General features: G+C 39.4%; 1 protein-coding gene across 5 annotated transcripts in view; it reads right to left on the bottom strand.

The window, feature by feature from the left end:
* myofl (myoferlin like) overlaps positions 1-23,214 on the bottom strand; it is a 226,217-nt gene that overhangs the window by 101,791 nt on the left and 101,212 nt on the right. For 3 of the 5 annotated variants that reach the window (XM_043712471.1, XM_043712472.1, XM_043712474.1), the window contains 12 exons: positions 18,795-18,976; positions 18,533-18,691; positions 17,908-18,009; positions 15,833-15,994; positions 13,621-13,786; positions 13,269-13,342; positions 12,625-12,681; positions 8,682-8,690; positions 8,292-8,390; positions 6,413-6,538; positions 5,609-5,764; positions 765-856 (listed from right to left, as the gene is read on the bottom strand). In XM_043712471.1, the coding sequence (XP_043568406.1) occupies positions 765-856; positions 5,609-5,764; positions 6,413-6,538; positions 8,292-8,390; positions 8,682-8,690; positions 12,625-12,681; positions 13,269-13,342; positions 13,621-13,786; positions 15,833-15,994; positions 17,908-18,009; positions 18,533-18,691; positions 18,795-18,976 (1,384 nt within the window). Of the gene's footprint in view, positions 1-764; positions 857-5,608; positions 5,765-6,412; positions 6,539-8,291; positions 8,391-8,681; positions 8,691-9,466; positions 9,515-12,624; positions 12,682-13,268; positions 13,343-13,620; positions 13,787-15,832; positions 15,995-17,907; positions 18,010-18,532; positions 18,692-18,794; positions 18,977-23,214 lie in introns of all 5 variants that reach the window. The other 2 variants (XM_043712473.1, XM_043712475.1) reach the window with 2 other exon arrangements.

Genomic DNA, 23,214 nt, shown 5'->3' with positions numbered 1-23,214 from the left:
AGTGTACAAACTCCCATGCAAGGACTGCACAAAACACTACATAGGACAAACAGGAGGACAGCTAATGATCTGCATCCATGAACACCAACTAGCCACAAAACAACACGACCAGCTATACTTAGTAGCCACACACTCCGATGACAAGCAACACGAGTTCGACTGGGACAACACTACTATTATAGGACAAGCCAAACAGAGAACAACCAGGGAATTCCTAGAGACATGGCACTCATCCACAGATTCAATCAATAAGCACATCGACCTGGACCCAATATACCGACCACTGCAGTGGACAGCTGGAACTGACAACCGGAAGCGGCAGATACAAATCACTATAAATGCTGGAAGAAACATCACAGAAGTGCTTCACAGGAGGCTCCCAAGCACTGAGGATGTCACCTAGACAGGGGACGAAACGTCTGCAGCTCGGCGAACAGAACCACAACACTGTTGCAATTATTGACAAGACTGACAACTGAATGGCGGGTCAGCAGCAACTATGCCTTTGCAAGCAGTGGCGTTTAGGTTTGTTCAGGTGGGGAACTGATCTAGAAGTAGTGACAAACCGCTTTATTTAATTGATCACAATGCTAGAGGGGGAAGAATGGACAATATACAAGAATTCCCCAGTCAAGAAGATAAGGAGTTTTCTTTTCAACATTCAAGACTTTAATATCAGATCAAAACAGCTCTTAAACCCAACTTTTCCAAATGAATTGAGTCACTTGAACATGCATTAACCATGAAAAAGAATGTCAACGTACCTGCCAAAGACTGGGTTCAGGGTGTTGGGAATGTAGTTGTCTCTGTCTTCTATTGACTTTTTACCCAAGGTGATCTTCACATATGGATCACACTAAAAGATGAAAATAAAAATTAGGAAAACACCTAAAAAATAGTGAACCATACTCAAGAATCCAAACAAAACCCTTCTCTTAATTCTACTGCAAGCTTGTTTTTGCACAAAAGTCAGGGAGACTGAGCACAATTTAATGCCTAACCACCCCAGTGCTCGTTGCAGAATTTGGAGGCAGGGCCATTGCATTGAATGGTGGGGCACAGCATAAGGTTCACAATATCATCCCTCAATCATGTGCAGAGGTGAAGGAAAAAATGATAAGTGAAGTCCTTAAACAAATTTGTCACGTGCTGTTTAAAACCACACGTTATTGCTTCATGTCATGAAGAGGTACACAGAAGTGGCTAAACATACAACCAGCAGCATAACTATCTCACACTCTTCACTTAAAAACTAAAACTTTGCACCAGACAGCTATTGATTATCAGTTAAAAATCACAACACACCAGGTTTAGTCCAACAGGTTAATCTGGAAGTACTAGTTTTTGGAGCCCCACTCCTCGCTCAGCTGATTGTGGAGGAGGATCATAAAACAAAAGCTATATATTCAGAGTCTTGGGATCCTACTCCACAAACACCTGGAGGAGGAGCAGCACTCCAAAAGCTAATGCTTCCAAATAAACCTGTTGGACTATAACCTGATGTTTTCTGATTTTTAACTTTGTTCATACATATTGCACATGTAATACGAGACACCTGCTTGCATTTTTATACTCTAAACATTTCTGATCACCACCACGACCACTAGTTTCTCCTCCAAGCCACACGTTATCCTCACAGGGGTACTCACTCTCTCTCTCAATGCCTTTGCTGTCACAGGCTCGAAAGGTCAGAACAGTTTCCACAAGAGCACAGAGCAAATAGGCTATAGCGTTCAAGATGGTGGTACACCAGCACCTTCTCAAGGACCATTAGCAATAAGCAACAAATACTCATCCTGACAACAAGTCATTTCCCATGAAAAGTGTAAAGTTAGAAAACTAGTTCAATGGTTACCTTATGGTTCTGTAACTAATTATGCAGTTTAGAAAATTTCCAAATTCAAATCATTTTGCATTGAATTTGTGTTATGTGCAAATTACTTCAAATTGGCCCTAGTACATAGGCAAGTCCAAACCAAAAAAAAGATTTATTCCATTGTTGTACAAGTGAATTTTGGTATAACTTGCCACAAGAAAAGAATGACTTTAGCAAAAGTAATTGGGGTAGGAGGAAATAGAAAAGCAAGGATTTGGAATACCATCCATTTTAGTTACCCTTCACTGCTGGTTTTGAAGATTGAAGCAATGTGGCAACCATTATTATCCCTAGACTTTATAAGGTAGGTTTTAAGCACTTAATTTCTTTTTTTTTATAGATATTTTTATTATGCACTTAATTTCAGTGGATCAGAATTCCCCATGGGGATGGTTTGAAGTTTAAATGAATATCAACCACAGAACCAAAGGGAACCTTGCAATGTGGGAAATCTATTTGATTATGCACAAATGGATTCAGTGAAAAGAACTAAAGTTTAAAAGGACACCGGATGATTAATCCTGGTATCACATGGAAAATGGACCTTGTTTAAAGTGGAATGTGTTCAGGATTTGGACTCAAGACTTACCTTGGGGGAGAATGGTAGAGTGCATTATTAGGGTATGTGGTTTTCATTTTTGTTAAGGAGAAGCAGTATGCGCTAGTTAAAAGTATGTCTCCTAAGTACTGCGATTTATTGATGCTATTTTAGTTTATTGCTAACACAGTCAAAAAGTGAAGTCTTCTCCATGATCTATGCATGGGTCATTTTTAAAAAGATGTATTTCTCAAAGTTATCACTCTCTCTGGGAATCAAATACTTGATTCTAAAAATTCCACTGTGTCACTAGCTCATTCTTTTGGGTTATCTCTACAGTAGGAATTGGAAATATTATTTAGCTCCTTTTCTAGTAAAGGATAGTTACCAGGGCTCTTCTGGTGCAGTATAGTGTCCCCACCTCTGGGTCAGAAAGACCCAGGTTCAAGTCTCAACTGTACCAGAGGTATGTCATAACACACCTGAAGATTCTGATTAAAAATATCTGAACAGATGCCCAAGTACCAGAAACTCAGTCGGGCAACTAACGGCTATACAGTAGGTAGGGAGAGATAGTGGGATACATTTAGAAAAAGGAGTGGCTGGAAGAAATGGGGCAGGGGGAGCTGGGGCAAAAGTGGTCCACCCATTAAATGCGTTGCAATCACCTCAACCTCGCCATAAAATAACTGCAGTTTAAAACATGCACTACCTGCAAAGGGTCAATATTGTAAGCACACAACAAGAGCTGGTGAGGAGTGACCGCTGATAATATATCCATTATTTCATCCTGGTGCAATTGATCACTTTCCCTTCAACTACACCAGAAAACAGCCAAGATTGGTCAAGCCTCAGGTTGCCTCGCTTTCAAATTAATTTTCCCTGAGGAAAGGTGAACCGATAAGTCTTTAAAATGAAAGAAGAGTCATTTGTTGAATTAAAAGAACCTAAAACAAAATCAGGGAAAATACCAACCATTATTCTTTGTTGGAACAATGTGGGAAGAATCAGGATATATTGCGATTACTATTTAGTTCTAAACTCAAAAAGCCATGTGCAGTCATTTGCACCATATACATTTTGTAAGTATTAAGGACGAAGATGTAGATTGAGTTATATTTTGAATTCAGAGCGTGGTGTAGGCTGCCTTAGATTTTGTTCAAATGCATCTGCTAGGTCTTTAAAAATTCTGACGTTGAGAAATTTAGGGCCTTAGGTGATGTGGTTTTAAAAAAGGTGCTGCTGCCTAGCAACAAGGTTGATTGACAAATTCAGAAAAAAGTTTCTCTTTAGAAAGAGAGAAGGAGACAGGTACATGGATAAGTTTCTTTCAATGAGGAGCTCTTTCAGAGAGAAAAAGGTCTGCGACATCAATGCAATTTAGCCATCTCCAAAATAGTCAAGCAGAATTAAAGACTATCCAAGAGACTTCTTAGCTCCTTGGGAACAAAAGGCTTTAAGCAGTGTTTAAAGACAAACATCCTAACAAGATTGTTAAATGAGAGTTTTAAGGAACACACGTCAAGGACTAAATTAGATTACTTAGTGTGGAAACAAGCCCTTCGGCCCAACAAGTCCACACCACCCCGCCGAAGCGCAATCCACCCATACCCCTACATTTACCCCTCATCTAACGCTACGGGCAATTTAGCATGGCCAATTCACCTGACCTGCACATCTTTGGACTGTGGGAGGAAACTGGGAGAACGTGCAAACTCCACACAGTCAGTCGCCTGAGGCGGGAATTGAACCCGGGTCTCTGGCTGAGGCGGGAATTGAACCCTTGAACCCGGGTCTCTGGCTAACCACTGTGCCGCCCACAATGAGATATACTTGCACCTCATCTAAGGATCTCAGGAAGAGACAAAAGTTACATTGCGGGAATCCAAAATATGCTGAAAAGACACCGATTGCAGCTATGCCAACTAAACAAGTGGGGAAAGGGTGATATTTTGCTGAAGTTTGAATTGTTGTGGAGGGTAAAGGAGTTGAATCTTATATTCTGACGCATATAATGAGACTTCTAATTTGCTCTGTATAGCATACCACAGCTAGTGTCTTTATGTTTTTGCATGTAATAAACTGATTTTCTTTTGTTAAATGTACACTGGCAGCCTCTTACAAATATGATCAGTGAGCGGCCATGATGGTGAACACGGCAAAAGTAAAACTGCTGGTTTATCAAACCAGGTTTCACTCTACTTTTGGACTTGTAGAAGTGTCATCATCAGCTGGCATCATAAAGACAAACAACAACAGAGCCTCAAAACTAGCTGTTCCACTTATGTTGGATGTAGACCAGGAAAGTGTTCAGTTTCAATCCGGAGCGAAGATTACTGATCATAGTGAGGCAATAATGAATACATTCCACTGACACCAATGCCCTATGGTAATGGGGGGTGATATGCAGGCAGGAGTAGGGCAAAAATGCAACGGATTCTGGTCCTATTTCCAGCTGAACATCAGTATGGACAAGGTCAGTCAACACCCACGTGCAAGAAAGGCCTTTGACAGTATATGCCAACACAAAGTCAATCCTTTTCAGATTTGAAAATAAACTTTTTAAAACTACTATTACTTCTGTTAAAAATGGCTTATTTAGTACAGCAATCAAATTAGGACTTGAATGTTACCATGCCCCAAGTTTAGAAGTTTGGTTAAACCTCAATGTTCCAGCAGACCTAACCATTCCCAGAAAAAAAAAGGCAGCAAAGGAAATAGATCATCATTTCTTCGGTGTCCTTGGGTCAAAATCCTCAAACTCTCCTTTACGGCATTGTGGGTTGACCTACAGCACATGAACTGTAGCAGGAGCTCATCACAAACTTAAGGTCAACTAAGGATGGGCGATCAACACTGGGCCAGCCAGCACTCCCATGTGCCATAAGCAAATGAGAGAAACCATGTCTCAAACCCACTGATATCTAGCCCATCACCACATTCATCGTCATGGTTACTTTGTACAAGGCTTCAGAAGCTGGCTGTCTCCTTGGACAACAAAATAAAAAGCGAACTTTGATGTTGCTTTCCCAGCCAGACTCTGGCAGGAACTAAGAGGACAGGCAGAAAGGCAGCTCTGGGAAAGAGGGATCAGGCTTGTTTTTTTCTAACCGGGTCTGGAGAAGCCACTGGATTTTTGCGTCACCACTGCAAATTTAATATACTTGTTACCGTGCGACATCTTATTTTCTTACCTTGCCATTATTGTCTTTCGGTTGCAAGTCAATGGCTCGAACAATATAAATTCGCACCAAACATTCCTGAGCTCCACTATCTGGCAGCTCAGCAAATTGACGTGGGGGCATTTGAACATTTGGATCATCACTCAGAGGGTAAATCTTGAAGGAACCCTACAAAACAGATGCAGTGGAAACAAAAGTCAACATCAACTAGAGCAAAGGGGGCATAAAAAATATAGTCCATAGATTCTTCCTGTAGGTTAATAACCATTTTTTTTTTTTAAATGACTAGCAATTCCTTATGAATGTAAACCTGTTCTGTCAGCCTGGGTTTAAAAAGACAGGTAAATTGGAGAAGGTTGCAAACTTGCATTAAATTTTTTTAAATCTTTTGCGACAACTTTGAATAATGTCCCTTGATTTTCAATGCATTACCCCAGCGGGACATAATACGCACTGCAAGTATCACTCTTGTCTCAGTGCGTATGTAAAGGGATAAAAGCAAAGATATTTCACACAATCGGAGGAGGACTTGGACATTAGTTATTGTCATTTTGAACCCTTAGGGAACTCTAAAAGGCAGAGATGAAATTACCAGTCACATTAAACAAAGTTTGATAGAGAATTCATTAGTTTCAGGAATAACTTGCTATCTTTTTAATGATTTCTCAAAAGGTCAATAAACCTGAAAATTATGAGAGTGTTTTCTCAAATAGGAAAGTGATTTCAAATATTTCTGGCTGGTCCTGCATATCTATTAGGATATAGTGCAAGGTGTAGAAGAGATTTGGATAATGCTTTCACTGAACAGGCCATTACCTTAAATTCACCCACAACTGATGGGTCTTCATCCTCTTCTGATTTACCTCGGAATAGTTTAAACGTGTGGCAGAAATCAGTCAGGCCTTTGAATTCTGGAACACTCTCCAGTTCTGTGGTGTACACCTAAAGTGAAGGAAGTTGAGGAAACTCACTTAATGAGAGAGAGAGAGTGATACACACACGAAAAGCAATTTTCATCACCAACCGGTCCCACTTCTTTTTTTGCCTGGAAGGCAAAGTCACCTTATCTAGATGCAAGCTGGCGTGGGGCTGATTATTGGCAACAGTTCAGGCCAGGTGTAATCTTAAAATATCCAGGCAATGTCAGCTTTAAAATCATCTCTCTTAATTACATTGACGGCTACATGTCTACAGGCAATACAAAATGTCAAACACTCTCAATTTCAAGTGAAGGCAGAAAACAGACCTTTTCAGAATCTAACTGGCAGAGACAATAGTCAGGATTTTAAAAAAAAGAACAGGTAACATATCAATTCCTATTGGAACATTTAGCTTTGTGTTGATGAGTCCTCCACAAGGGATTATTTTGGAACAGAGCTATACTATTAGTAAAAGCTTTTACTCTGGTGCAAAGTTAAAAAGGGAGATGCAACTCATCAAAATAGCTACATGAAAAATTACAGAAATGTAGGCAGACTATGATCTTTTAATGAAGGTACAATTAAGGTATGTTCTAATAAATGCAATGCTCACTAAGCTCCATGGCTGCCCCTAGGGTTTGCGCATGTTGATGCCATATTGACATATTCACTTCCAGATACTTCAGCCACTGCTGTGCATGGACTTGGAAGTCCTTACCTCTGAACCAGGATGCCTGGATTCAAGTCCCAGCTGCTCCAGACATGTGAGAGATAACATCACTGAACAGGTTGATTAGAAATACTCAAAGAGACCATGTAGGTTTTCAAAGCAGCTGTCCATCAAATTATAAAATCTAAACACAAAGCTGTTCATGTCCAAATGAGTTATCGGACAATGGAACCATCATGGTCAACACAGGCTCTAGCATCTCAATTCAGAAAGTGGTTGAAAGCAGCTAGATTAGCAACTTAGCACTTGAGTTACAGTCAGAAAAAATAAAATTTAAAAAGGGAGATGTCAGTGAAGTAATAATTTAACTGGGCTAGTCATCCAGGACCTAGTCTCATGGTCTGGGTCATGGGTTCAAATCCCATCTTTGTGGAATTCATAATTCTGGACTACAGAGTTATTGCTCGTAAACAAAAACTAAAGCTGATACAAACCAAAAAAAAAATCTCCCAATAGTATAAGTCTTTTCATATTGTGATCAAACTTGCCATTTCCCTCAACAAATCAGTTGGGACTGTTTCATATGATGAAATCACAGAGCCTCACGACTGGTGCTCCACATTCCAATTGTAACTCAAACAAACATACTCAAAATGCTGGAGCTCAGTTCATTCTGTAGAAATTATTACACCATACCATTGCAATTTCAATTCTCACTACAGCCATTCCTCCAAGACAACATTGAGAAATAAGATTTAAACAGAACAATAAGGCAAGTGGGAATATTTTCACTGCTAAAAATCACAACACCAGACTATAGTCCAACAGGTTTAGTTGGAAGCACTAGCTTTCGGAGCACTGCCCCTTCATCAGATGGTTGCACCTGTTGAAGGAGCAGCGCTTCAAAAAAAAAAAATAGACCTATTGGACTATAACCTGGTGGTGATTTATTTTTAAAACTTTGTACTGGCATCTCCAAATCATTTTTACTGCGTTGGGCTTGTAGGAAGTCTCATTTGTTTTCTCTCCAAATACTTCAATTCATATTAAAAAGTATACTTAAAGCAATAAAGAGATTACAGAATAAAGTACAAAACTACATTACCTTCAATGTATCATAACCTTTCTGGATGTAAGTGCCACACCGTTCATGCTCTCCTATAGACGCATAAAACTTGCTCCACCAATCGATCGCCTCTTCCTCCTAAAAATATAAATGAAAACCTCCTTAATTGCATTATACACAAGTGACAGGCAGGAACCACAGGGGCATTACACTCAAAATGTTAACGGCAGCTGCCTGGTGGGACTGTTGCAATCCGAGAGATTCCAATATTACCGATTCATTTTCCTGTGCGCAGGTTGGGAGCCAGGTTCCTCTGAGTAGCAATGGCTACTACTTCCCTTGAAACCGGTTACAAAAATGGAAACAAATGGGTGCCGTTTCAACTGCACCTTGCATTTAACAAATTACAAACGTTAAAATCAGCCTTACCTTGGCAGCCTGTTCACAGCATCGAACCATTCATCAAGGTCACATTGAAAATTATGGAAAAGGAAAGAAGGATAAATCTAATTAGTGATAAAAAAAGTTCTTTCACTCAAATGGCTAAAATGTCAGTTAGGTAGGAAAGCAGAATCAATTTCTGTATTAGGAGAGAAGGTTTCAGTATGGATAAACCCAGCATTTCCCACCGAGAGAAAATTCCTAAAGCATGTGTTTATTACATACCTCATCAGGAAATTACACCAAGATTAATTCCTAATTCAGTTTAATTTCCTCCCTTTGATCGCATGCCAAATCTGGTGTCATGATTCAGTGCAAAAAATAAAAATCATATTAGAGCTTCTAATCTTAGTTAACAGTTTTCTTTCCTATCAAAAGTTGATTTTAAATTATTGGGAGGAATAAAACAGAACTATTTACTACAGGACTTGTGTACAATGCAAAGGTGAAAGGTATGTAATGAACAAGTATTGGTTAGTAATGCCACTAAATTCCAAAATAGAAATTTTCTTACAATACAAATTTATGCACTGATCATGCACAGTTCCATAAAGTTTTTTTTTTAATGACAGGGAATGGAATAGAAATCAACCAATTCACAGTCTCAAATCCAAAAGTTTCAAATTTCCTCCACGGGATTTAGAGACACTATCCCGTTCTATCAGCCTACACAGTCTTCACTGAACTTTTTAAATCCACACAGCATTATTAACAAGTCAAGACACAGTCTTTAAATGATTAACAGCTTCAAAATACAGTACCATTGTACATACCTGGGAAGATCGAAAGGCAGCCAGTCCTTCAGAATCAGTGGGCACCATCTTTAGTTTTTTATAAGAAAAGATAAGGATTTTAACAATGCTGTATAGTTTAAAATGGCCTTTGTTCGACTTTTTTGCCAAAGGTTTAACCTGTGGTCTGTGTAGGCTAGCATAGGAGATACTGTGTCTTTGAAAGCAAAAGATTTTATGATCAACTGTATGTAAATGAGATTTGGGAGTGAAATATTTGCATCTGTACATGAATAGATAAAAAGGTTTTGCCAGCACTAAATCTTTTACCATCACAAATAGTCGAGTCAGTCAATAGCTGGTTCTCCGTGGGATTCCTAATAGGGTTCCAAACTAGAAATTTTCTTTCACAGTACACAATCATTTTTAAAAAACCTGTAGCTGAAAGTCTATTGCAAAAAGTTAAAATGGCCTTCAGAGATTTATTATACTTCAAATGTGACAATGTATAACGTGAAGAGCTATCTCAGACTAAGTTCAAACCCTCCCCTGTCAAACCATACAGAATTAAGTTAATTTGAATTAAAACTTGGAGGATCAAAGTCCTTATTAGAATCGCAACCTCAGAGTGCACGTTAGGATTTTTTTTTTAAAACAATGTTCCAAGCTACATCGCATGGTCAGAGTTAGGAAGCAATAGAAAGGATTGAAAACGAAAAAGCTGACTTCCAGCGAACGTGGAACCTTAATTTAGAATCAAAGGGTTTCTTAGCAAGCCATCAAATTAAAACCAAATTCTGGGGCAAACAACATGGATATGGGCTGGAAATCTGAGCTGAGAAACCAGTTGTAGTTGAACCTCATGACCTACAGTATTTAGAAGGAAAAGCTCAGGTCAAGTTTCTCATTCATTTCATTGCTCATCACGTCCCAGATGCAGATCCTACATCAGATCCCAAGCCTAGACAGTGCACCATGGAAATGTAAAGACCACACAGTACAGTTAACATCTGGAATACAATTACCACCATGGCTGAGAACTGTCAACTCAAGGAACTCAGGATCAAACAGACTTAAGTCTGTTACGTAAATTCTCAATATTGCTAAATGTAGCTCATTTATGCACCAACTATTTGTTTGGTCTAACTCTGGCCCACACATCTTGAATATTTAAACTATAAAAAATATTAAACAGAACAAAATACTCAGACGACCGTAGTCAAAATTCTCAGTCCTCACTCCAATCTCATTTCTCTAGCTAGTGACTGCTAACATTCTGGAGATTAAGCTACTCTAACTGCAATTTTGTTGTCACTTTTAAAGCAGACCCAATATTCGTGCCTGTCCATTTTCACTGTTATACATCTACCACCTCTCCACCTTGCAGGCTTCCTGCCTGTATTCCTGATTAAGGGCTTTTGCCCGAAATGCTGATTTTTCTGATCCTTGGATGCTGCCTGACCTGCTGTGATTTTCCAGCACCACTCTAATTCAGACTCTGGTTTCCAGCACCTGCAGTCCTTGTTTTTACCTACATCTACCATCTCACTGCTGAAACCCTTATTTACGTCTCTCGACGCAACCATTCCAGTGAACGTCTGGACTACCTTCCACATTCTAGCCTCTTGCGGTTCAAAGCTCTTCCGCCCTTGTCTCAATTCAAAGCCAGCTCCATTTGCACATCGCCCCAGTGCTCAATGATTTACTCTGGCCCACAGACAAACATTGTGATTTTAAAAATTCTCATGCTGGTTTTCAATTCCCTTCTAGACTTCACCTCTTCATAGCACTGCTGTCACCTTCAGCTCTGCAACCTTCCACAGATATCCACACTTCTAATTCTGCAGTCCTGCACATCATTTGCACTGACCCCAATTCTGCAATATTTTTAGCTCAACTGGCTTGTGATGCAGAGTGATGTCAACAGTGTAGGTTCAATTCCCACCCCCGAAGTCACCATGAAGGCCCTGCTTTCTCAACCTTGCCTCTTGCCAGAGGCATAGTGACCCTCGGATTAAACTCACCAGCCATCTCTAATGACAGAGCTGCCCCACAATCCTCTGGGATTACAGGGCAATTTTACCTCTGTTTAAATCTTCATCTGGAATGCAGTACAAGATCACTTGGAGAAAAAAGAAAGTGGGTTGGGTGGAGGATTAATCAAGTTCCTTTGATAGATTAGAAATTACAGCCTGTCCATCAGTCACGCAGCCCCTGAATTAGCTTTTGCATCAAGGCAGTAAGAGAGCACCAATGGCCATAGTATCTTCAGGTTATGAAAAAAAAAGTGAATAGTAGAGGAAGGTCCACCTCTGCTGGAAACATTGATGGTCCTTGTCCTGCGGCAGCACAGACTACACAGAGGTCTCCAACAGACTCATGAGCTTGACTTTGTCAGTAACCTTCAGCACAAGCCCACCAGCTGGTGCATGGATGAAAATCTTCATCTGAGCTCTTTCACTCTGTCTCCTACACCAAACCCCGACAGCTCAAGCTGCCAGTGCTTTCAAAAGGGTGGAAACGGAATGGAAAAAGTGTTTGAGTTCAGAAATGAGTAAGTGAGAAATAAATTTTAAAAACTGAGAATGAGGATAGAATTAGATAGAAAACCTAACTTTAAAAACATTTTCGATTATTAGATATTTCTATTTCTGACATTGAAGGCATTTTCTTCCTTTAACAAAAAGGGAAGAGAGGGTCAGTTGGCAGGTTGGGAGCAAAGAACAAAATGGCTAGCCCAGGAAGAAGACAGAGCTACCAGCTTTTAAAACCTAAACAATCTTGAAATACACTTTTTTTTGGAAAAAATTGCTGTTCAAGTTTAAAATCTTTTAACAGGTTGGAAGTTATTTTTCTTTGGCACTCAAACAGCTAGCTGTAAAAGTAGTTGTAAACTGAAGTACATTCTAAGTACTTTCAGATGTACAGAGTGCTCACCGTGATGCGCTTTTGAGAGAACGGATGGAGTGAACGCTGAGGAAGTCCATTGTACAAAAAAAAAGTCCATGTTCTAATCCATGAAATCAAGAATTTCTCGTAGAAATTGCTCATGTGTCAAGATGGTTAATTGTAAAGCAAATGAATGTAGCAGATGCTTAAAAACTCCCATAATTTCATTTAACACACAGGGGGAGAAAACAATCCAGGATAGCCACCTAAACCCCAAGTATTGTCATCTTTGTCTCTCTTTCCATACATACATGCAGTGCTGATGGAGAAGCCATTTTGATGACTGCTTTGGTCATACTGTCTATAAACTGAAAGTCAGAATGCAATGTGAGTGTTTCATCTTGTGGGGGTTGGCCAAGTGATATATTTTTACCTACACCACTCACTCAACCAACAAAGTTTTGAAATGTTTTCATCACCCATAAAACATTATAGATTGCTAAATTCATTATGTAATCTGTGCAACACAACAAACACAGCATTAGTAAATTAGAAACACTTGCAATCCATAGTTTACAAAAGAAAGTGAACTTTCAGGCCATTGTATCCAATAGAAATTCGACTCAGGGTTGATTTAAGGAAATAAATTGGAGAAAGAGCTTTGATTTTATCAGCTGTGCCTCACGATTTACCTTACGTTTTACATTAGACATGGAATGGAACTTCACTTGGGTGGATTATGAAGGATTACTGAATTTAAACAAATCACACCCTGCTGTGGCTTGCCATGACTTCAATCATTGCATCACAAATAGGCTTTGATCCTGAATGAAGCCGTGTCCTCACGGGCAGTGCATTATCTCTTTGTGGGAAAAATTAACTTCCAGAGATCTTATTTTAAGTATCAAAACCTTGGATGAAATTTTTAGGTCACAAACAAAGTGGCGCACATTACCTGTGATTCAAGGAGTGGTTTTTGATTATCTTCGATGTCAATGACACAATCACGGGCATTTGAAAGTAGAGATGCTGTCAAAGTTAGAAAGCAAATTGAAAACTACATCAGTCTAATAATCTTAGAACTAAGTGGTATTGCCATGACAACAGTGAACACATTTAGTTCATGACAATACTTTTAAAGAGAAATTACTCCCAATAGCTGTCACAACACCGCCACTTAAACATGATTCATAAATCTTAAAGCACTTTGGAGAACACGGTCTGTGAATGATACTACATTAATCCACATTTGTTCTGTATACTTGAGAAATTAAATGCAACTTCTATACAATAAAATTTGGAAAAACCTTTTGATTGCATTCCAACAATCTGTCTTGCAGCATATGGATCAATCCGATATTCTTGCAGAGTTTGAATTGTGCACTGTCCAACCACTGGCTTACGCCCAAAGGGTCTGTGATCAATCACCTTTATGACAATAGGTGGGGTGTACATTTCTTCTTTTGGAAGCAGCTAGAACCAAAAATCAGAAGTGTCAAGAGCATGGTTTTCTTATCTAGTCCATCCTGCAAGAGTCTTCCATTTATGGAACTTGCTACACTACAAATTCAGTTTTGTATTGAAAAAGATCAAAGAATGACAATTATATTCAAGATAAGGTGGCTATAAAATTTCAGTGCTCAGTAACATCTTAATTGCATGATACCTATTCAGATGTGTTATCAATTCTCTCTTAGGCTTCATTCTGTAATCACATCATGTCAAATATTGGAGAACTTAGTTCTTGAAAAAATATGCAAATCAAAATTAATTTCAAGCTTTGCAGTGGTTTCTTTAAAAGCAATTTAAAGTTGACTGAGAGTATTGGAGATTTTTTTGTGTAAATGAAGCTTCCTCGAAATTGAAATGGTAATTGTTTGCTTTGCTGCAGACCTTGTTGAGGCAGTTTTGTGAACATAGAACAAGAGCCTCTCCAAGCTGGTCAATCTGGCTGAAGGAAAGCTGGCTTAGAACAAGCTGTCCATCTGATCATTCCAGTTTCTAAAAATAAGCTACGCGACCTCAAGATGAAACTTGTTTTGAAAGAGTGTTTGAAATAACTTCAAGATTTATTTCCTGACCAGGTGGTGCCTGCAAGACCTCTGTTCAATTGCTGACTTGACCAGAGGCAAACATGAAAGCAACATAGACTTTGAAATATGGTAAACTTTACCCTTTTGACTTCAAGAATAACCCACTGGTCAATGAGTTTTGCTTTTAAAAAAAAGCAACTCTGCAGAGAAATCTGTATTTGCTCGTCCTGAAGTGTGCATATATCTTGGGCATTCTTATAGGAAAAAGTATTACTTCTACATTACTCACTGTGTAAGTTAAACGAATTATTGCATATTTATTCAATAAGTTTTGTTTTGATGATAAACCATTAGGTATTTAAGAAACCTGACTGATGGATCTTTGTTTGTTTAATATCTGATAAAGGCAAGGTACTTAGAGTTATCGTAATAACAGGAAGTAGTTTTATTTTGAACCTGTAGAGTAGAGGGATTTCAGGGCTGGTGATATCCTCCATCCTCACTCACAACATAGTTCCTGATGGACACAATTCAAAGTCTAACCCTTAACTCATCCAGTGTAAAATTAACAGTTACACCTATAGACTTGCATAGTAAATAACTATCACTTGAACTTTAATTTCTTTAACGTTTCTAAACAATTATAAATGCACAAATAAAAATCAAAAAGAACTGCAGATGGTGCAAATCAAACAAAAACCGAAGTTGCTGGAACAGCAACCAGAGGACTCTGAGGAAGGGTCAGATCGGAAATGTTAACCGATTTCTCTTTACAGACACTCCCAGACCTGCTGAGCTTTTCCAGCAGTTTCTATTTTTGTTTTAGAGTTCCTCATTACTTGATCAGCACACTAGACCCTAGCTAATAACCAGACATATCCTTTGCTTAATGTGAAGTTGCTTGATAATTTTAGTTCACAATTAATTTGGCATCCATTTAAATCTTCATGCCAAAACAATCAAAGATAGGAACCTTAGGTCAATGAAATTGGACATGTAGCTATTGAGACAAAGCCTAGTAACAACTGAATTCTCAAGTGTATTTGCCAATATAACTTGAAAAGAAAAAAGGGTCAAGCAATTCAAAGAGGAGTTTTTTTGATTGTATGTTCAAAATAGGAATTTGCATAAGTGGTGTAAACACCTCAGTTTAAGCTGTGTTTATACAGTTATCTTTTAATGTCATGCTGTAAGTGACAAGTTTAAAGCATCTAGCTAGCTTATTCCAGCTTGCGCACAGTGCCAGTAGAAGTAATTACAAACAGTTTATATAGATTCTTACATTGCTGCAGAAGTGGTACAATTAGCTATTATTTTAAAATTTTAAAATTGAGTAAGATACTAATTAAATATTTCACACACCTTGCTCAGGCACAAGAATGTGTTTTAAAAAGAAAGTGCACTAACAATATGCATATTTAAAAAGATTAGATTGTAACAAGTCAATGACATTAAAAACTGCATGATCAAACATTCAAATACATACCACTTTCATAAAAAGAACAGAGGTGGGGAAGTTTGGACATTTCTTAAGACTCTTGATCACTGCTGACTCTAAATACTCGCCGCCACACTCTACAATGAGACTTGGGGACGCTACAGCAGCCAGTTGGTAGCTCTTCATGTTCCTCAAGCCCCACGTTAGTATCTGTAACAACATTTTAGTTCAAATACTTGGATGACCTTTTGACGAGTGAACTCATTCACACTGCCTTCAGTTTGAAGCAGATGGTGGAAGTATTTAACTCAACCAATAACTTATAAAATATCAAGTAGCTTAACTGACCAGATTTTGATCCATTTAGAATGGCAAGGCTATTAACACAGTTCTTACTGCATAAAGCTGATAGCAAATCCTGGTATCAATACATCTATAGTTAAAATGGAAAATCTAGCAGTTGTTGTCTGTGCTAACTTCTATTCCACAGCCTGGGTCGTTGCGTTTTCACCATTGGTACCCAGGGTCACTGTCATGCTGTGAACTTGCATTAATTTTTCATCATTCCCGCTTTGAACAAGGACCAAATTATTTCAACCGATCTCAAACCAGAAAGATCTAGGTTCCCCCCCCCCCCCGATGTAATAGAAAGCGCTCACTGAACAGCTACTGCTGTATGGAAGAAAAGATGTTTTCACAAGTGTGGAGTCTCATTCCTCAGGGAAAAAAAAGCAAAAAACTGTAGATATTAGAACAAGCAGCTCTCCTATTTTCATTTTTCTCCTAATCCCATGTAAAGCACTCACTATTTCTTTCCTGTACAATGATGAATATCATTCTATATTTTTTTTAAATTGTGACTATCAGCAGTGATTTTTGACTGGTCCAACAGCTCATTGTTTCCAGGCACCACAGAGCCCCTGGGCAGGCCATTACATTTGAATAGATAAATGAGAAAGTCTCATGGACAAATCTGTTAAAAGAACTTGGGCAATTTAACAGAAGGTAAATATGGACTCTTCCCATCACCACTCAAAAACCTGGACCATTGCCAAATCACTAACAGAAAACCTCTTTTGCATCAGTAACTCCACAATTGGTGGGGGAAGAAAAAGCTGTTCAGAGATTTTTGAAGACATCTACAAATTCAAACATCTATTCATAGTTCCTTGAAAGTGGAGTCACAGGTAAAAACAATAATGATGGTGATGTTTGGTATGCTTGCCTTTAATCGGTCAGTACACTGAGTTTAGGAGTTGGGAGGTCACATTGCAACTGTACAGATCATTAGTTAGCCACTTTCAGAATAGCGTGCACAATTCTGGTCTCCCTCCCTGTAGGAAGGAGGTTGTGAATCTTGAAAAGGGTTCAGAAAAGATTTACAAGGATGTTGCCAGCGCTGAAGGATGTGAGCTATAGGGAGAGGCTGAATAGGCTGGGGCTGTTTTCTCCGGAATGCCGGAAGCAGAAAGGTGACCTTAAAAAGAGTTTGATAAGGTCATGAAGGACCTTATAGGGTAAATAGACAAGGTTTTTTTCCCCCTGGGGTGGCAAGTCTAAAACTAGAGGGTATAACTTTAAAGTAAGAGAGGAAATATTTAACAGTTACTTAAGGGCAACTTTTTTCAGATGTTGGTGTATGTATGGAATGAGCTGCCAAAGGAAGTGGTGAAGGCTGGTACAATTATTTAAAAGGCATCTGAATAGGAAGGGTCGAGGGGGACAAGGGCCAAATACTGGCAAGCGGGACTAGATTTATTCAGGTTATCTGGTTGGCATGGACAAGTTGGTCCAAAGGGTCTGTTTCCATGCTGCATCCCTCCAAGACTGAGTACTATACACTTCCACTATGGAAACTGTGCCGGTAGTGAAGAAATTGTTGGAGATTAGTGAGAGATTATGGTAAGCAGGGATCGGTCGGCTCAAAGGTTTGATTTTGTGCCGTATGACGATGACTATTACATTTAATAGTAGACTCCAAAGCAGGAGAACCTCGTATAGAATATTAAATAATACAGGTGAAATATGCACCAACAGCACTGATAAAATTAATCATGGCCTCCACACTTACAAACCAAAGCCTACCCATAGAACAAAAATTATCCAGGAGTAATGCGACTCACTTCAATTGCAGTAAGCTGCACAACTGGTCTGATCCCATGTGGCACCATATATAGTACACCTGACCGAACTGGTGGAAGAATCGGCAAATTAGAGCCATCAGGCTGTTGGAAGAAGAAAGATGAAGTACATGAGTAAAAAGACAACTTAAAACATCATTCTGCAGTAACAAGATAGTCACCAGATCGTTTCAAATAAATTAGTAATTCTCTTGTGAAGGATAAGTTGCAGAGTCCAAGAAACTGTGGAGATGGTTTGGAGAGATTGGAAAAGGAGTAAACGGCAGACCAGGGACCAAATGCAAGTCAAGCAAGTTCAAGGCTCCAGCTATCGCAAGCATTCCCGAATTGGCCACCATATTTTCAAAAAGATAGAATGCCTTTTACTTAACTTGCAACTCAAATGGTTAATGTAGGTGGGTGGAAAGGGGAGAGTCCACAGGTTTCTGATTAGTGTAAACATTGACCCAAACAAATCTCAGACACAAGATTGCAGATACAACTATACAAATATCCCTGTGTCAGTAACATGAGCAATGCAAAGAGAAAGCCAAATTAAATTTAATTTCACAAGAAGAATGTCACAAGTTAAAGTAGAAAAATGTAAGAATACTCTAATATACGTTACTTTATCTTTAAGTATTAGTTCAGCAGCAAAAAGCAGCTCTCCAGATTTCTTTGTTCCATTGATTATTGGATACCAGAGGAGCTTGGGGACCATGTCCGTTTCTGGATTGAGCTTCACCATTGGAGGACAGGTACATCTGCCTAAAAATTCATCTTTCCCCTGTACAGAACGAGTTCCACATTAAATTTGTTAACATCTTCCACTTCTCTGACAAGCAAAAACATAACGTAATCAAGCTAAACATAAATAAATAAATACATACAACTTGATCTTCATCAAATATTTCAATCACCACATTTGGTGGGTTTTTAATTAAGGTTTCAGGACTGCCATAGATATCAATGTCATTGAAGATCAGGGTCTGGTCCCAGGTGGGGTTGAGAGTGGATTTAATAACTTCAGTTGTCTTGCTTTGATGGAGAAATGAAACATGAGCATATGGATCTGAAAAATAAAGTTACATTTGTTAAACCCAAGGAAATCAAATCCCAATGTTTGATTATATACAGCAAGTAAACACCAATGCAGAAGGGGAACTTAGCAAAGTCAAGAGGGGAACAGTTTTTTTTATTAAAAACAAAAACTGAAAAATCACAGGCTGCACCTTAACTGTCTCCCAGGTTGCCAACTTTTAAATGCCGGATTGGGAAAAATCAGCCCCCATTGGTGAGAAGCCTTCAGGAAAAAGCAGCAAATAATATACAGATGGAACTTGTGATAGTAAGTGAAATTAAAATGAACAGCTATACAACTTCCTTAATATTCTGTAAACAACAAGTGTTGCATGGAATTATGAGCTCATTGCAGATTTGGGAATGCACAGCCTTCATTCTCTACACCTTCTCACTGGAAAGTTTCCAATTGCAGTCCAGAATGTGATAATTCCTCACCAGCAATGCTGCGGTCAAGAGTGCAGGACAAGGAAACAAACAAAAAGCCTAGTTCACTCCTTATTGCTATCCAGTCACTTCAATAATGAGGTGTCTGTGTGTGGAATTGGAGTGCAGTAAGGTCATGGTCATGATTGGTTGGTTTCTCATTCTCACATTAATTGCTAAAAACATTTGCTGACAATTTAAAGATGGCATGAAGAGTGGTCACTTATGTTTGTAAGGGTGTGGTATCTCTCATAAGAGTAAAAGAGATTGAAGGATGTTCCAAAAAATGGTTTTACTGCTCCTATAATTAAAGGGGCAACCTCCTACACCCCATACTGGAATTTTAACAGGATTTCCACAGTGGCATTCAAACTTAATGCCATTGCCTCAAGTGAGTGTCCATTGATGTGACGGTCTAGCTGGTATGATCGAGGAGACTACTCGAGATAAGTCAATTCAACTGTCAACTGCAGACCTTAGTTGACTGGCTGGCTTTCCAATACTCAACTCTGGCAATTACTTAGCGGTAGAACGGAGACGAAATTTGGCTACCATTTCACTTTGACTTCTTTCACTGTCTTTCGTTACTACTTTTGGTTTCAGGATCTCTTTTGCTCTTGGAGTTTTTGTACTAGACTAATTTCCATACGTGATCAAGATGCATTTCTTTACTCAATGCTGGCCATGTATAAGCCTGTGCAGAAATTGCTCAGTTTCTTCAGGATTAAATTGGTGATTTTCACCGTCACCTTAGTCTCTCCATTCGACAGAGTATGTGGGAATGTGGAGTTGTGTGGTGTAGCATTTCCCAATCTTTCACGAATGAACTGAATACTTCACCTCATTAAGTAAGGGCCATTATTATTGATTACCATGGCAGGAGTACCTGAACTGTCGAAGTATTGGGGTGGCACGGTGACTCAGTGGTTAGCACTGCTGCCTCACAGCACCAGAGTCCCAGGTTCGATTCTAGCCTCTGTCTGTATGGAGTTTGCACATTCTCCCCCTGTCTGCGTGGGTTTCCTCCAGGTGCTCCAGTTTCCTCCCACAGTCCAAAGATGTGCAGGTTAGGTGAATTGGCCATGCTAAATTGCCCAGAGTGTTAGGTGCATTAGTCAGAGGGAAATGGGTCTGGGTGGGTTACTCTTCGGAGGGTCGGTGTGGACTCAGTGGGCTGAAGGGCCTGTTTCCACACTGCAGAGAATCTAATCTAATCTTTTAATTCTCAAACAGTTGACTACTATTCTAACTACTGGGGCACTATCATCAGTTCAGTTAGTGTGAAGAGAATCTCTCCCTGTTTCTTCCATGGTCTGTAATCAGTGACCCTCAGGCCTCATACAAGCACTGCACTGACTCATATGGCCCACGATTTGGTTGCTTGTTTGGTCAGTAGTCTCTAGTCTTTCTTAGGTCTTTATTTAATTCCTTGTTGACTCACATGAATATGCTTTAGCATCTCTCCTTTTGAGGTATTTTGAACAATGACTATTCCTTGTATACATGCCATCTCAGGGCTGTCAACTCATCTCCATATGCCCAATGTGGTCCTATAGCAACTGGTCTGTCCTTCATGATCTCTGGCCACCCTTTTATCATTTTATTGCAACAGTTGAAGATTTGCATCATATTGGATAGCTTGTTTGACCTGAACTGGTCTTTTATATTCACACTGTCTGCTGGATTGTTCACTAATCAGCATGAAGAGGAGTTGGACTAGACTACTTTCCATAGATTCAACACCTTGTTTCCATTATCATCATCATCAGGAGGGCTGCTCCCGAGAGCTACTTTGCATACTGCATCTGCTTCCTACATTTGTATGTCATATCTAGATGAATCTTCAAAACCAGAGTAACCGGTAGCAGCAGCTTGAGGGAAAAAAAAAAAAGGCTTTTCAGTGGCTTCTGGTTGGCCCCAACTTTAGCTTTCTTATCCAAGGAGGTAGTGATGAAATGTTCAAAAGCAAAGACAACGGCCAGGCTTTCCCTCTTGATATGTGCATAAAATCTTTGTGTTAGTGCGCTGGATGAGAGTGTGACCAGCTGCATTACGATCACCTAAGTTCTGTCTCATTGAAGTCATGTCTTCATTTGTGTCTTAGTACTTCAGCACTTCGACTGCCATCAGCTCCTTGACATTAGTGTTTACTGTTTCTTGTCTGTGTTCAATACCACTGCATGCCCTTGGCTGAGGGAGATTGAGAGAGGTTCACCAGCCGATGACAAATTTGGTCTAGAATTTACCCAATAGTTAACTACTGCAATAACTCATTACATGGCATTTACATCTGTTGGTTGCTGCAACAGCTCCTACTGTTTGGGAATCAGGCAAAGACCTTTCCCTGTCAGTACATAACAGCACATATTTAAATTAGGAGATCTTTAAACTGTCATTCTTTTCTCTCCAATCTCAGGTTCACTTGGCGAGTCCTACTGAGCAGTCAATTGCAGTCAGTAATAGCTTCTGCTGCTGTCTTCACATCCATAATCTAGCAGATCTACTATAGCTTCCACTCTATGATCAATCGCTCATGTCAGTGTTGATACTCTTCATGTGCAGTGGAAATGCCAAATGGCATTTGCAACCATCTGTATTGCCCGAGTGGCACCCAGAAAGCTGCTGCTTCCATTAAGCTTCACCGCCGAAAACTATCCTTTGCATCTAGAGTGGTGGAGACTTTTGCCTTTGCAAATGCTAAGAAAATTTCTTTAATAAATTGGCATGGGGTAGTGAGATCTCTTCAGGGCTTGATTTAGGTTCTTTGAGTCAATGCATACTCAGCTTTCCTTGTCATTTTACAGCTACCATCCTTCTAATCCATTCCTGTATTAATCACTTTCTTGATTACTCCCTTCTTTTCTAATTAACTTTCAGAATGGCTAGGGGCAGTTGGAACTTTCTTCCATAGATGCAGGAATCGATTGTGCATTCTCATCTATTTCGAGATCATGTTCTTCCAGAAGACATCCTAATCCTGCAATCACACCTTGGTACCCATCTTGGATGTGTTCCACAGCAACGGTTTAGTGTCTTGTGATACCTTGCAAATTCCTTCTTGGAAATTAAAGTTACCAGACCAAGCTTTCAACTTGCTCCAGATGTACTTCATGGAATTTGCTTCCTGTCTATGATTTGGAACCCCAGATCCTCATTCATGACATTGTAATTGACTTTCAGAAAAATCTGTCCTCAGCAAAATACATTGCCACTAAATAGTCTTAACTATCCTTCCAAGGGATTCATTGTTGGAACACTATGTTGAACTACTTGCACAGTTTTGTAAAAGTCATGATATTACATGACACACTAGTGTCTAGCTGACTGCTGCTCTCCTTTTACAGTCCTCATTCTCAGTTACAAATCCATATCTCACTCCTCTATTTGACTTGATTAGTGGTAGTTCAGTATGGTGTACACAATAATTGGTCAACTTAAAACCCCTATCGCTCCAGTGGTTATGTGCACCCGTTTGTGTTGAAGTGTGTAAAATGATTCACTTTTTGCAGTGAGAACAATGATTTCCTCCACTCTGGATACACCCAGTTTGCATGATGTCTTCCTGTATGCCTGTCTTACCCTTGCTTGTTTGGCTGTGTGTGCATGGAGCATATGCACAAAGACATGTGTTTGGCACGAACATACCCTAGCTGGCAATTCACAGCCTCAACAACTTCTGCACAGGTCATTTGCTCTCCTGAATTTAAGTTGGCCTTCTCTCAATTGATTTGTGTTTGCATCACTTATTCTTAATACATTCCTGTGTCTAGTTAGCTCATCCTTTATTTGCACAATTAAAGTTGA

This window comes from Chiloscyllium plagiosum, chromosome 22, assembly GCF_004010195.1.
Source record: "Chiloscyllium plagiosum isolate BGI_BamShark_2017 chromosome 22, ASM401019v2, whole genome shotgun sequence".
In the NCBI taxonomy this organism is placed as follows: Eukaryota; Metazoa; Chordata; class Chondrichthyes; order Orectolobiformes; family Hemiscylliidae; genus Chiloscyllium; species Chiloscyllium plagiosum.
The sequence above is the reverse complement of the archived record's forward strand: the minus strand, read 5'-3'. Positions and strand labels throughout refer to the sequence as shown.